General features: G+C 44.3%; 1 protein-coding gene across 10 annotated transcripts in view; it reads left to right on the top strand.

The window, feature by feature from the left end:
• Positions 1–12,782, top strand: part of SCML4 (Scm polycomb group protein like 4) — a 124,467-nt gene extending 111,685 nt beyond the window's left edge. For 8 of the 10 annotated variants that reach the window (XM_058734870.1, XM_058734872.1, XM_058734871.1 and 5 more), the window contains one exon: positions 1,284–12,782. In XM_058734870.1, the coding sequence (XP_058590853.1) occupies positions 1,284–1,409 (126 nt within the window). In that variant the 3' untranslated portion in view covers positions 1,410–12,782. The remainder of the gene's footprint in view (positions 1–1,283) is intronic. The other 2 variants (XR_009263187.1, XR_009263188.1) reach the window with 2 other exon arrangements.
• The last annotated feature ends 1,002 nt before the right edge of the window (positions 12,783–13,784 follow it).

The raw sequence follows: 13,784 nt of genomic DNA, 5'->3' as shown, positions 1-13,784 counted from the left end.
CTCCTTCAGAGTGGTAGGGGATGGTGGAAGTCTAGGAGATGGGGTAGAGAGAGAATATTAGGCCCATCGTTGAGATCTGCCCACTCTTCTTCCATTTTGCCAACGACACAGAGAGTGAGTGACAGAGTAGGTGTTCCATCGATACTGGCTGCATAGACGCAGAACAAGGGCTGGTGAGCCTTGCATGGTTATATGAGTCCTGTAACTGCCTCTTCTCCCAACCTGAGCACCCACACTTTCTACCCTTTGTCTCTTGTGACCTGAAAATGACAGGATAGGTGAATGAGGAAACCCAGCCTCAGTAGGTTCATGAATTCTACACTCATTCTGGAAGGTTACCATTTTCAGAGACAAATCGGAATAATACCACGACCACGAGGGGTTGGCATTCCCTTAGTAGTTCTTTGTGCTGAATCCTGGGATGAAGTAGGTGCATTATTTAGTTGTCTGCCACCTCAAATTATTGATAGGGCCAGACACCTGAAATCCCTCATCAAATGTAATGAGCAATTTGGTAATCAGCTCAAGGGCAGTGGGCTTACCAAGAAAAGATAGAAGAAATTAGGGTGATGGAAGGCAGTCAGGGCCTCGTACCGGCACCTGAAATGGAAAAGTAACTGCTAGTTTCAGGGTCTAACAGGTGACACTTTGTCTTAATCCAGTCAAGCTGCTATAACAAAGTACCATAGACTGGGTGGCTTATGAACAAGAGTGATGTTATTTCTCAGCTCTGGAGACTGGAAGTCTGGGATCAGGGTGAGAATCCTCTTCTGGGTTGCAGACTGCCATCTTGTTGTCTAAGGACACTAACCCCATTCATGAGGCCTCCACCTTCATGACCTAATTACCTCCCAAAGTCCCCACCTCCAAATACTGTCATATGGGAGGGTAGGATTTCAACATTTGAATTTGGATGGGGACACAAACATTAAGTCCATTGTAAATTTTTTGCTTCTTTGGTCCTAGAGCAGATAAAGAGATAAATATCATGTGGGGGATATCGGGAACATAACTGGAGTTATGTTCGGTTCCTTCAGTAGGGGGAGCAGGAATATGAAAGATCCAATGTATCATATGACCTCAGGGACATTATGGGAAGAGGAACACATAGTATTTGCTTTAATTTATTTTTTAAAGAAGATATTGCCTTGGGACTAAGAGATGTATATATGAGTAAATCCATATTCCCTCGCCTCATCCCCTGACCACATGTTAACCAGAGCCACTGTTCTATTATTCTGACCACCTTCTGGATTTTCTTTTTTCTGATCCTGTTCTGCCAGGAGATTGATGGCAATGCTCTCTTGTTGCTGAAGAGTGATATGATCATGAAATACTTGGGTCTGAAGCTGGGCCCCGCACTGAAACTGTGCTACCATATTGATAAACTGAAGCAAGCCAAATTCTGAAGGTTTTTAAAAGATAGAAGCAATGTCCAGACAACAGATCTCAAGATCATCTTCTGCCTTACCAACATCCAGCCACCATCATAAAATGGATTCTCTTCTTAAAATTAACAGCCACAAAGACTTGGCCTTTAAAAAAAAAAAAAATCGTGCATCTCTGCCTTTAAAAACAAAAAATTCAACATGACCCTTTTGAAAGGCTCCTCTGTGTTAATGATTTGCCAAAAATTATGGAAAAGCCTGTTATTTTAACGTTCCTGATAGGCTGGTTGCTCTTAGAGTGGGTCCTATTTTTATGATGAGAGAGCAGGGAACTGAATGCTATTGCCCAAGAAGAACCCTGAAGCGTTCTCACAAAGATGTGAGAAGAAAGACCTCTGTCTCCACCACAGCACCACCTGTCTTTAACTCTGCCCTGGGGACCTATCATTGTGAGCCTTGCTTAATTCAGCTCTGGAAGCTGTCTTATGAGGGGAAAATGCCTCACTTTGCACTATCTGGAAAACTTGAATTCTTTTGCCCTCTGACAGAGAAGAAAAAAGTCTTTTCTATTCCTAGTTATTTGAAACACTGTGTTGTCCCACTAGAGGGCAGACTGTTAATGAAGTTTCAGGACCCTCACTGCAGTAGCCTGCTGATCCGGTACTCCGTGGATGGGTTAGGGTCTCTGTGAACAAGATCTAGCCTACACAGACACGGGGAATTTCTTCCACAGTCAGCACCACAGATTGCAACTTGGGAAGAAACCGTCTCTTAGAGCATTCTAGTTCATACCCAGTCATTATTGATGGACTGAGATGCACAAGCAGCAAAGGCAAAAATCTGGAAGTATGTTCTTCCCAGATGGGGCTTTGGAGTCCCTTCCTTTTCAGAGTCCTTACTGAGGTGTTGATGTGTTGGCACGCCGAAGAGTCTTAGTGACATTTAGCCATGGGTGTTTCTTTAAAAAAGAAGAAGAAAAATGTCTCAGATAAGCTTTGAAATGGAAGAGTGTTGATTTCTAGTTACATTGCTGGATTACGTAGTTGTATCGCTAGCTAATTTTTCTAGTTCTCAACAAATACACAGACATGCTATTATTGGGTTTAATTCAATTTACAAATAGGTTTTCTCCTTCCTCACCGTGAAGTAATAGAAAAAAAATTGATTTTTTACCCCTTTGCAGCTGTGTCCAAGGAAGGACGATGAAACCACAATTGAATAGGCAGGAAGGTGACCTCATCTCCATTCCTTTTATCCTTCTCCTTTCTTTTTGTCCCTCTTTCTTTTATTCTTCCTTCCTCACTGAACAGGAAGCGTATCTTCAAACTGAATTCACCTTCGCCACGGGCATATCCTCTTAAAACATCTATAGCGTTGGAGGTGAGGAGATGAATGCTAGACTTTGCAATCTCTGGGAGGGAGAGGATCAAGGAAAACTCAGGGCCTCCCATGGCCAAAATGCAAGTTAGGGAAAGCATACCTTCCTCTGGGATGCAGCCAGCAGAGCAGAGCAGGGGTCTCACCTGATGGCTGGAGCAGGGTGGGATTTCAGCCCCTCATCCTTCAACCAGGTGCCCTGGTGCAGGACAGGGGCTGTACGACCTTGAGGGCAGCCAGGGTAGATCTGAATGCTGATCTTCTCTTCGATCAGGTAGAACTTAGATGAAGATCCTAAGGAAGATTCCATGCCATGCCGTTAGACCCATTTTGATGAGCGATAATCGAGAAAGCCCATCATAGCAAAATCCTTTCTTAGACACACACCTGGTGGCTGGACTGAAAGCATGGCAGAGAAGGGGAGGAGGAGACCGTCCTAAACCTGGCCCCTGAATTGAGCTGGAGTCATCAGGTTGTGGGAGAGCTTCATGTCTGCTTTCAGACATGCTGCTTTCAGCACCTGACAAAGCTACCCCGGTGTCATCAGGCCTTGGGACAGAGTCTTCCAACATCTTAGATAAAATGACTCTGTCCCTCAGAGTTTAAGTGCTCATGGCTGGTCTGGAGCTAGATAAGTTCCCTCAAAAGCCAACGTGAAAATGGTGAGGCCCAGAAAACCCCACCACAACTCACCCACCCTTTCTGCATCCGCGGGTTTCCACTCACATTCCTCTCTCAGACCTGTCGCGTCTCTTCTGCCAACACATACCTTGTTGAGAGACTTTCAAAGCTTCCTACCCACCCTCACCAGTGCCTCCCTCACTACAAAAGCAGGAGCATTGGTGCCCCCAAATTAAAATCATCCCCAAACAATGTCAAAGAGATACTGTGAGTAGTTTTCGGGGGAGAGAGATTTTCTCCTCTCAAGTCTAGGAGAAAACTGGATCCATGTTCACGTGTAACTGCTCTCACGGAGGTGCGATCTCATTTTGCATTAAACTTTAAGCAGGACAGATTGCTGAAGCCATGATATTTAAGGTTTGACTTTTTAAAAATCTCATTACTCTTAAAATGAATGCTGCCATATCAGAAAATAACCCAGGGAGGAAATTCCTCCTTGCCTGTTTTTGCACTGAAATGCAATTAGCCAACCAAATTATTGTAGCAATACTGCAATTATAATTAATTTTCACCCCTTTCAAAAATCTTGTCAGACCAGGCAGCTAAATAGCTCAGCAAATGTAAAACATGCCAGGCCATTTCCTCTAAATGGACCTTAAAGAGTCAGGCCATGTGTGTCATTCTCGTCCAAACGCGAGCTTATTTTGGGAACCTCACACTTGTTATTCCATGGCAGTAGCTTTGCTTCAGGTTGCGGTGAATAATGATATAGTTTTGCATAATTCCAAATTAGAGTGGGTGAGTGTGTGTGTGCGTGTCCAGACATTTCCAATCACCTGTGTCAAACATTTTTTTAAAAAAATCTAAAGACAATTCTATTGCCTAAATCATTTTAAGTATTTTATAAGTGCATGATTCCCTTTGTGAAGACTTCAAGTAAAAAGATGTAGGGTGTGTGTGTGTGTGTGTGTGTGTGTGTGTTCTAACAGTAGTTGGAGGAGCCTAGAAGAGGCCGAGAGCGGATCAGTTTTACAGTTGCTTGGTTTAGAATGCCTCCCAGCTGCAACTTGGAGCAGAACCCACTCTAGACTGTTATGACCAGCTATCCCCTCTGCTGCCAACAGGGTGCGCCCTGGAGGCAGTTGGGGGACGGTTCTGGGGTTCTGGGCCTGCATCCCTCAGGCTGGCTGGAAGGGTCAAGCCAGCCCAGGGCCCCTGTGACTGAGGCAGAGACCTAGCCAGGCAGCCCGTGGGGCAGGGAACAGACAGACGTCTTGAGCGCCTTGTTTAGTTCCCACCAGAGCGTTCACCGGGCTCCCATCATTTCTCTTCAGCGGGGCTGCCAAGGTTTTTTCCTTTCATCAGGAAAAAGGAATGAAGAACTCCTCAGGAGAACCAAATGGGAGGAATCCTGAGCGAAGGTTGGTTTACTTCAGGAGGAAACCAGTGAGAGAGGGAAGATACAACTATAAATTTCATAGGAAAACAATAAAAGAGCACCTCTTCTAACAGCCTCAACCTTTGAAGCAGCAATAACCTATTTTTGTATTTATGTGCTGTATGGAATATTTTTTTTTAATTAAAATCATTTTTTAAATTATTTTTTGAGATTGCTTTAGGAGAATTTTGTCGTAACTCTGAAGATAATTGGAAACTCCCAGCAGTGACCAAGGACTTGAATTTAGTCATTGGCAGAAAGTCGGGAAAGATGGAAATATTCCCCTTGATGTCTCCATAGTCAGGTTTTCATACATGTGAGCAGGTGAATGCCAGTGTTTGCTCTCACAGGGCACTTTTTCAACTCTTCCCTGGTGGGGTTACAGGATGAAGAGATTGGACTCACCTTTCTTTTTTTAAACCTCAGATAAGAAGACATCGGGTTGTGAGGGAGGAGGTGACCTTTTTAAAGCTGCAATATTTTGTTAAGGAGAGGGGTGAAAACCTGTTGGTGGATGTGGTTTATTTTGTACCATAAACACACTCCACGAACTGAGTAGTTGCCCAGCTGTGCTGTTGTCTCACCATGTCTTATATTCCTGGTGGCATGAGAGGGCCGCCTGGGGACCCCAGAAGTGAATCCAGAAGTCTAGAGATGCAGTCATTCCTCTTTCCATCCTTCTATGTCACCCCGGGGACGACGCCCCGCTTCGCTCACACGGCCCTTGAGCTTCCAGCCCAACTGCTGGTCGTGCTGTTGTGCTGTCGAGGGAAGTTCCAGGGAGTCCTTCCCCCCCAGTGGTTACCCTAATCGAAGACGATTCCTTCCTGGACAATTGGAAGCTGGATTGTTGAAAATCTAACCTTGACTTGAAAGAGAATCTCTGTTATTTATGGCCACCAGTTAAATATTATGGAAACATGTCTGCTAACAATTTGCTTTGTGTAATTTGTTCTAATGCTAATAAGTCACAGCTGGGATACTTCCTGTGGTAAATTCCTCTGTGGTTACAGTGGTATTATCACACACGGACTTCACCAAAACACTGTGCTTAAGAAGAACCGTTCACCCTGGCTCTCGCAGGCTTCAGGAAATTCCCCTAACGGGGACGCAGCTCTGGGCAAAAGCACAGCGTTTAGAAAAGGATTTGCTCTTCCTCGCTCCCTCTCTTTCACAAGCGGGGGCCCCAGACCCATACAGAAGCCCCTCACACTTAGCACTGAGTTTGAGTTCCTCCAGAGGAAGAGATGGAAAGCAGAACTTAGGAATGACAGCTCCCTCCAGGTTAGGAGGCTGTACCCGGAGTCCATATTAAGAGGAGGTGGGCAGGAGAGAGGAGTGGAGACACTTCCAAAGGTGAAGAGCTAGTTCAGCAGTCGATCAAATAATGAGGTCAGATACTTGTGGAGACAACAGCGTCTTTCCGTCCAAACAGTCTAAGTAGACCATTCAGACTTGCTCCGGGCTGCTGGCCCATCATGCTCTGCTCTGTCGCTCTACCATGTGACCTGAGCCTCGGAGTTGGTTCTGTGCATTGGCGCTTCATACAAAAGGCCGACACAGGCGTCTTCCCTTAGATCCTACTTTGGAACACGCCCAGAGCCTTGTGTTTCCCAACAGCTCACTCTGAAATAGCGGGCCCTGATGGGGTGTCACTTCACAGTCAACCTGGGTGACCGGAGACCGCCTCCATCATAAATGTAGCACCCCCACATCTCAGGAAGGCTCTGCCTTCCCCACCCAGCACTGGACCGCCTTCCCCCACAGCCCTGAGAAATGGCTGTGCCTGACGACGTCCCATTACGGGGAGTTCACTCCCATAGGAAGTGGCTTATTTCTCTGTTGGACAGCTCTGGTTGTGAAAAAGTTCTTTCTCAGGGAGACACAGATGTCTGCGAATCAGACACAGACGTCTGAGATGAAGCCAACTCTGCAATCTTTCTCTTTTTAACAGAGCTTGTCCGTGCAGTAACCGCACCTATAATACAAATCGATGTTGGCGAGCAGATGCCCGCTCTGTTACATTAGAATAGAGGAGCAGACGCTTTATATAAACGTAGAACTTAGTTAGGTCGTGGCCATCAGATTCATCAGCCCTGTCGTGAAAACCTAGCAAAATTCCTGTGGCCACACACACACACACACACACACAAAGGGTGTCCTGGGAGAATCTTCAGTGTCGTCGTAAATCTGGCTGTGGTCACACAAGCAATATGAGTTACATAAGCTTGTGTGAATGAATCTATAAGGCCGTGTGCTTCGTTAACTGGGGAAAAAATGCTGTGAGGCACCAAGAGCCTAGCTCTTAATTGTACTCATTAGTGATATAATGAACTAAGGAAGCTTTAGTTTAGAGAAAAACAAGTTATAATTGATGACAGAAAAGTAAACATGGTCTGTCGTGAAGGTCTGAAGAGTTATGCAGTTATAACCCCAAACCCAAGTTACATTTCATGCTTGTGTGTGCATGCGTGAGTGACTGTGCATTTGTGAGTTAATGCAACAGGAAGTGGGAAGTGGGAATTGAGGGGATGTTTAAGGAGGCATTGAAGAGGGAGGTTTTGCTTTCTAGAGCATTCTATCTTAATCAGAAGAACTATCTAGCAATGATTTAGATATCAGACCCCAAACTAAACATAACACATGGTTTATGTAGCTTACTTAGATAAAATTCTGGCTCATGGAGCAGATTCTCTATGAAAATATTTTTTTGTATTTTTAAGTTTTTAAATTTTTTAAATGTTTATATTTGAGAGAGAGAGAGAGAGAGAGAGAGAGAGAGAGAGAGAGAGAGAGAACCAGCAAGAGAGGGACAGAGAGAGACACAGAATCCAAAGCAGGTTCCAGGCTCTGAGCTGTCAGCACAGAGCCTAATGTGGGGCTCGAACTCACAAGCTGTGGGATCATGACCTGAGTCAAAGTCAGATGCTTAACTGACTGAGCCACCCAGGTGCCCCTCTACGAAAATATTTAAATCTTGGTGCTTGGAAAAAGGAACTATCTAGCACCTTGCATAGCACTTGCCGTATAAAAGACACCTTGTTAATGAACCGTGTGAACCAATGCTTGACGGGTTTTCACATTTTTGTTGAAAAACCACTAACTTCTTTTTGAACCCCGTTATCTTTATTGAAAGGAGAATTGCCAAAGCGGAGCCTGACACTTTTTATTCCTGGCTCTCCCAACCTCCCCAGTCACCGACTTGCAGCTTTTTGTCTTACGATCTCACATTCCCGCTTGGCCTAGTGGTCTCCTGCAGGCATTAGAGAGTCGTACTTACAGCTTTACTTTTAAGCATCATGTCCTTCTCCTTTGCAATCTGTGATGCCTCGCACAAATGCACCGGGTTTCCATCTGCAGGTAAAATGTACAGGGAGGTAAGCATCTCTCGGGGAGGGCCACAGAGCTCTTTCCATGACCCCCACACTCCTTGTACCTTGCTCCCCTCAGAGTGGGCAGGTAGCTGAACTGGGCCTCCCGCATGAGGCACTCTGTCACGGGTATGTCACAGAGGTAAGCCTCTTTGAGAAGACACAGCCTGCAGGACATGGATAGAAGAGAACCTTCCCTGTCCTCTTTCATTCTTTACCATCTCTGTCCTCGAGAACAGACTCAGAAATATCTGGGGCTTCTCTTTCTTCCCAAATGGTTCCATAGGAGCACCGAGAATAGAATCATGAGACCGATTTTTTTTTTCATAAGCACCTCAAAATTTAGTTTCACCTTCAAAGAAATCATCTTTAAGAGCCTGGGCACGTGTTCCTAGAATGTTGTCATTACTCAGGGTATTTTTAGTACATCTCTTCTGGAATCATGTTTAGAAGCTAGAACACATTCTTTCAAACTGTAGTTGGAAGTGCACTGTCGTCCCTTGGTGGGGGTGGATGTTTTTTTTTCTTTTTGGAGCAAGTCAAAGCCACTGGGATGTTGCCTGGTGAATGACACAGGTAATCCATTTGAAATTTAAAACGGTGCGTCTCCGTTCTCATTAGTTTGTCTTTTCCTTGTATGTTTCCTTAGTTGATCCAAAAGCTTAGAGCAATAAGAGCCACAATTCATTTCCTAACCATATCAGGCGGGTGTTGGTGTAAGGAGTTGCAACGCGTAGACCGCTTTGAAGGGCGACATTGCCGGATGTGTAACACCCACCGCGTTCATTTTAAAGTAATCTTATCGCTGTATCTTTAGGCATGGTGAGCTGATGCTGTGAGTGCATGCAAATGTGCAGACCCTGCTCTTGTCTCTAGAGCCCCAATCCCAGAGGAATTGGGAGGAAGAAGCATGAGGGACACCTGAACAGCTCACCTCCAGTGTAGAACCCTCTCCACATCATCTCCCATGGGCCCCACAGCACTCTGTGGGGGCAGATCAAGGGGCAGTGCAAAAGAAACAAGCTCTCTGAGTTATCAACCCCATACCCCCACCTCCTCCGCCGGGAGAGGAGGGGGCATCCAGGTGAGCTTTGCAGGTGCTGACGGTAGTTACTCTCAGCGAAGCCCAGTGGGGCTGTAGTCTCCTCACTCTTGTATTTTATGACTTGTAGCTTCTGCTTCTCCCCCTGTCTGACTTCATCCAGATATTTTCTTATCCTCTTCTCTCACAGGCATGTAACTCTTCTTTGAAGCCACATAGACATCATTTTCTCATTAGTTTCTACCCTTTTTTCTTCCTTTCTGTCTCTTCCTTTTTCTCTTTCCTTCTTTCTCTTTTCTCTTTCCCTCCTTCCTTCCTTCCCTCCCTTCCTCCCTCTCTCTCTCCCTTCCTTCCTTCCTTCCTTCCTTCTTTCCTTCCTATCTCTGTGTTTCTTCATTTCCCCCTTTCTGTATTTCTCCATTCCACTACATCAAATGTTTTTTGGGCAGGAGAGGTGGGTGGAGAGAGAAATAAAGAATTAACAGGTGGCCTCCTCACTTGCTGGCCCAGTAGTCCTGATCCTTGCCTGCCTTCCACTATCCCCTCACCACCTGCCTACAGCATTCTTTGGCTCTATCATGCTTCCAGCCTGATCTCCACTTGCTCTTTCCATTACTCAAGGTCTAGCCCTCTCAGTCTGTCCTTGAGTTTGGGAATAAGAATTCTGTCCCTTTTATTTTTAGTCCTATCCATTTTAAATGCTTCATTCTGTGACTCACCCTGACATCTCACTGATACAACTCATCAACCTTCCTCAAGCACAGGCCCAAATGCTCATCCCCGTAGGGATTTCTCTTCATTCAGTCCTGAAGGTCAAGAGCCCAGGTGACCTGGAGACAATCTGACATACCTCTTGAGAAGCATGAGTTGTTTCTCACAGCCACGCTGCCTCCTACAATCTGCCTCGAGTCACTCCGACATCCAGTAGCAATTCTGATCATTCCACAGTTCTTTATAGAACGTGTAGCTTTGTCCAGACCCACTTAACCCTGACTGCACCCCCTGTGACCAAAGCCAGGCCAGTGTCTCAGTTTAAATGAGGAGGGCCAGCCCGGATCAAAGATGAGGCATGATGAGCTATGTCAGAAGCATTTCTGGGGTGAAGTTTTGTTTTTAGACATTTACAAGTGTGATGAGAAGGTGTGCAGTATGAAGTCTGGGAAGGGAAAGATGATGATATGTTTCTGAAAGGAAAATGTAGTTTAGAGGAGAGAGAAAGGCAGCAAAATTCTGGAAAGGGGATGTTCTATGCCTGGCCTTTATCCAGCATAGTCACATACCCTTCTTACTAGAAGTCAAACTTGTTTCCACTACAGGATCTGAAAATGTTGCTGCCTAAGTGTGAGAATTTGGAGAACTTTAATTTCTGTTATTCAAAACCACTGTATTCAAAACCACAATATTTAATTTGTTGTCATCTTCTAGCTATATCTTTGATCACTTGATATAGTCAAAGAAAATGAGCTCCTCTCCTCTCATTCTCCAGAAATGTTGAAAGATCAGTTGCTTTATACAGCAAATATTTCCATTTTATAGACATCGGTTGATTATTTTCTCTCCTGTATATACCTAGAAATAATTTTATTAATATAAAGACTTTTTCCTTTAAGTACATTTGTAGATAAATTTACTTTTGATTCTATACGCATGCAATAAAATGCAATAAAAATGGATGAAGCAACATCATTTCATTATAATTACCTTCTGTTGCCATTTTTTCCTCTACACTAACAGTGAAAACTTTTTGTTAATTAAGTGCCGTTGTAATATCACAAAGCATCACTGGGCCAGAAGGTTTGTGTTTTACTAGCCAGGCTAGGCTGTAACTATCTGACAAGGCTCTTGCTAAAATACCGAGGGCACCTGAGTAAGTGGAAATCCATGTTCTCTAAGCTTGCAAGATTGAATGATGATGATTGAAATGTTATGCCTTTTGTTTTGTAAGTTGAGGAGTTCATTGCCAGATTCTTTCAACCCAGCCTCAGTTAATCTCATGTTTCCACCTCTTTATTCTGCTTCTCTACTCCAATATGCCCACGCAGGAGGCGTTCTGATCTCTCTCTGTCTGGGAAGGTGACAGCCGAATCCTCTCCCTGGTAAAGTTCCTGTCCTTAACCGTGCCCTGCATGAAAAAGCCAGAAACCAAAGGCACAAATAGGTCATCTCCCTGTCTCGGTAAGAGGAAAATAGGGCTGACCGCATTGCCTTTTCCCTAACTGGATGGTCTTCCTCCCTTCTAAAGATTGAAAAGGGTGTATGTATGCACATTCATGCGTGTATTTATGATTGGGTTTGGGAATTTGAGATAAAGGTCATCCAGTGGAAGTTTATGCATCAACTGCTTGTGCCAAGGCCCGTGTGCAAGGAGGATCTGGTACATGTATTGCAGACACTCCAACTACTCGAAAATTCATTGTGCTTTCACTTTTTGTGGACGTAATGGAATTCTGGAACATTACTTCAATTCCAGACTTTATTTAGAAGTGCTTGGAGAGTGTGGAGCTTTGAGCCTAGGAAATGGTGTCATTTTAGGGGCTAGCTTTTTATTATTATTATTATTATTATTCCAATGGATCTAATTTTGCAGACCAGAAATCAATGAATAGAACCCGTTGTAATGGGGAACAGCATTTCCATTGGAGAGGAAGAGCAGTAAACTCTGTCACCTGGGGAAAGAGCCTCTCCTTAATTTTTGTTCTTCGTAAGCATGATGCAATCAGTGTTTCCTAATATCGGGACAATCCTCTCGCTTCGAAGTGTTTCTATGTAATTGTGTCACATAATGATAAATTGTAATAGGCAATTTGGTTCTGTAATTCAGTTTGCCAAGCATGCAAACATACGATAACTAGGTTAAATGCAAATAAGCATTACACTAAGGTACAAAAAACAGGGGAGAAAAAAGATGCTGTGTCCGTAACTTAGAAAGAACATGAATTTTATTCCTCATGTGCCTCAAAATGTAGTTTGTTAAAGTTATTTATCCTCTCATTTAATTTCATCACATACTGTTTATACTATAATTATCTGTGTATGAACATACATGTATTCTTACTGCATACATTGACAGATCTCTCATGTGCAATAAGTAGGCTCCAAACAAGCATGTTGTCGGAGTGAGTTGATGTGCTCATTTTTTACGGTAATAGACGATTATATATAAGACACCATATCAAAATGTGCTTTTAATTTTTCAAAGCCTTTTTGTTATTGTACATAAGCTTTTTTCCTTTGGGCCAATTTTTTCATTATTTAGAGATCTATTTTTAATATATTCCTTTGAATAGTGACTGGTAGGTACACTAGAGTCAGATATGTAGTTTCATTAAATAAACACTACTGGCCTTAATGATTTTAATATTTTGGGGTGCTTTTTTCATTTTTGATGCAGTATTCTTTTTTTCTAGTACAGTGTATTGTGGGCCTGGGAGTGATTCAATAAAATTTCTAAATCTTAAGATTCCAAGACAATGCAGTATTTTCTGTTCATGCTGTAAAAAGTATTTCTGTATTTTAATAAAGAATGGAATTTATGTGAGACCGTATATATTTTCTCTGAGCAACTTCTTTATGTTCATTATTATTTCATTAGCCCTAATTCCCATAGGTGGATAGCAAGGAAAAGCCTTTCAAAAAGGGGGTCTTTTGGCAGCCAAGGCCAAAAAGTCCTGATTCGTGGCTGCCTGTAGTGCCTCCTTTGGCGGCACCATCCTGGCTGGGAGTGACTTGTTACAGGAGCCCGGGATTCTCTACTGACGATACTTCCTGTCTCCCTGACCTTCCTGTTCTGGGGGGTGAGTACAAGGGGGCAGCCCAAGGTGGGGAAGGAACGTGAGATCTGACCAGAGCCCCAGGTGCCAGGTGTCTGCCCAGAGTCATCTTGGACCAGTGTCTCCTCTAGGATTTCCTTCCTGGTCAATTGTCAGGGACACATGGAGGGCTGCCTCCGATGATGCTCAGGGGAATTGAAATAAATTACAGTGCTTGTAAAAGCCTCTCAGACACTGTCAGTTGAGTCTCAAAGCCTATCCCAGCTGTTTTACTCCAGTGGGTTGGTTGTGACTCTGGCTGTTTGGGGGTCACGACTGCCCCTGGATTTTGATCCCGTCCTTACCCTGACCTGCCAATTCCCTCTCAAAGGGTGCCACCCTGTCCCGGGTGGTTTGCAAGGATCCTTCACAATGGCAGCATGGTTCTCAACAAAACATTTCAGGGGCAGGGAGGGGTCTTCCCATGCCAGTGCTCTTTGTGGCTGTGTAAGGCCAGAGGAAGGACTAGGGATAGCTCTTGGGGAGAGTTGGGGGTACAGACCACCAAAGCCTTCTCTATTCATCATTGTTTTACTTAAAACTTAATAGATTCTGGGATGCCTGGGTGGCTCAGTTGGTTAAGCATCTGACTTCAGCTCAGGTCACGATCTCATGGTTGGTGAGTTCGAGCCCCGCATCAGGCTCACTGCTGTCAATGCAGAGCCCACTTTGGATCTTCTGTGTCCCTCTCTCTCTCTGCTCCTCCCCTGCTCACACCTTCTCTCAAAAATAAATAAA

Source organism: Neofelis nebulosa, chromosome 6, assembly GCF_028018385.1.
Source record: "Neofelis nebulosa isolate mNeoNeb1 chromosome 6, mNeoNeb1.pri, whole genome shotgun sequence".
In the NCBI taxonomy this organism is placed as follows: domain Eukaryota; kingdom Metazoa; phylum Chordata; class Mammalia; order Carnivora; family Felidae; genus Neofelis; species Neofelis nebulosa.
Note: the sequence above shows the minus strand (reverse complement) of the source record. Positions and strands in the feature narration are given on the sequence as shown.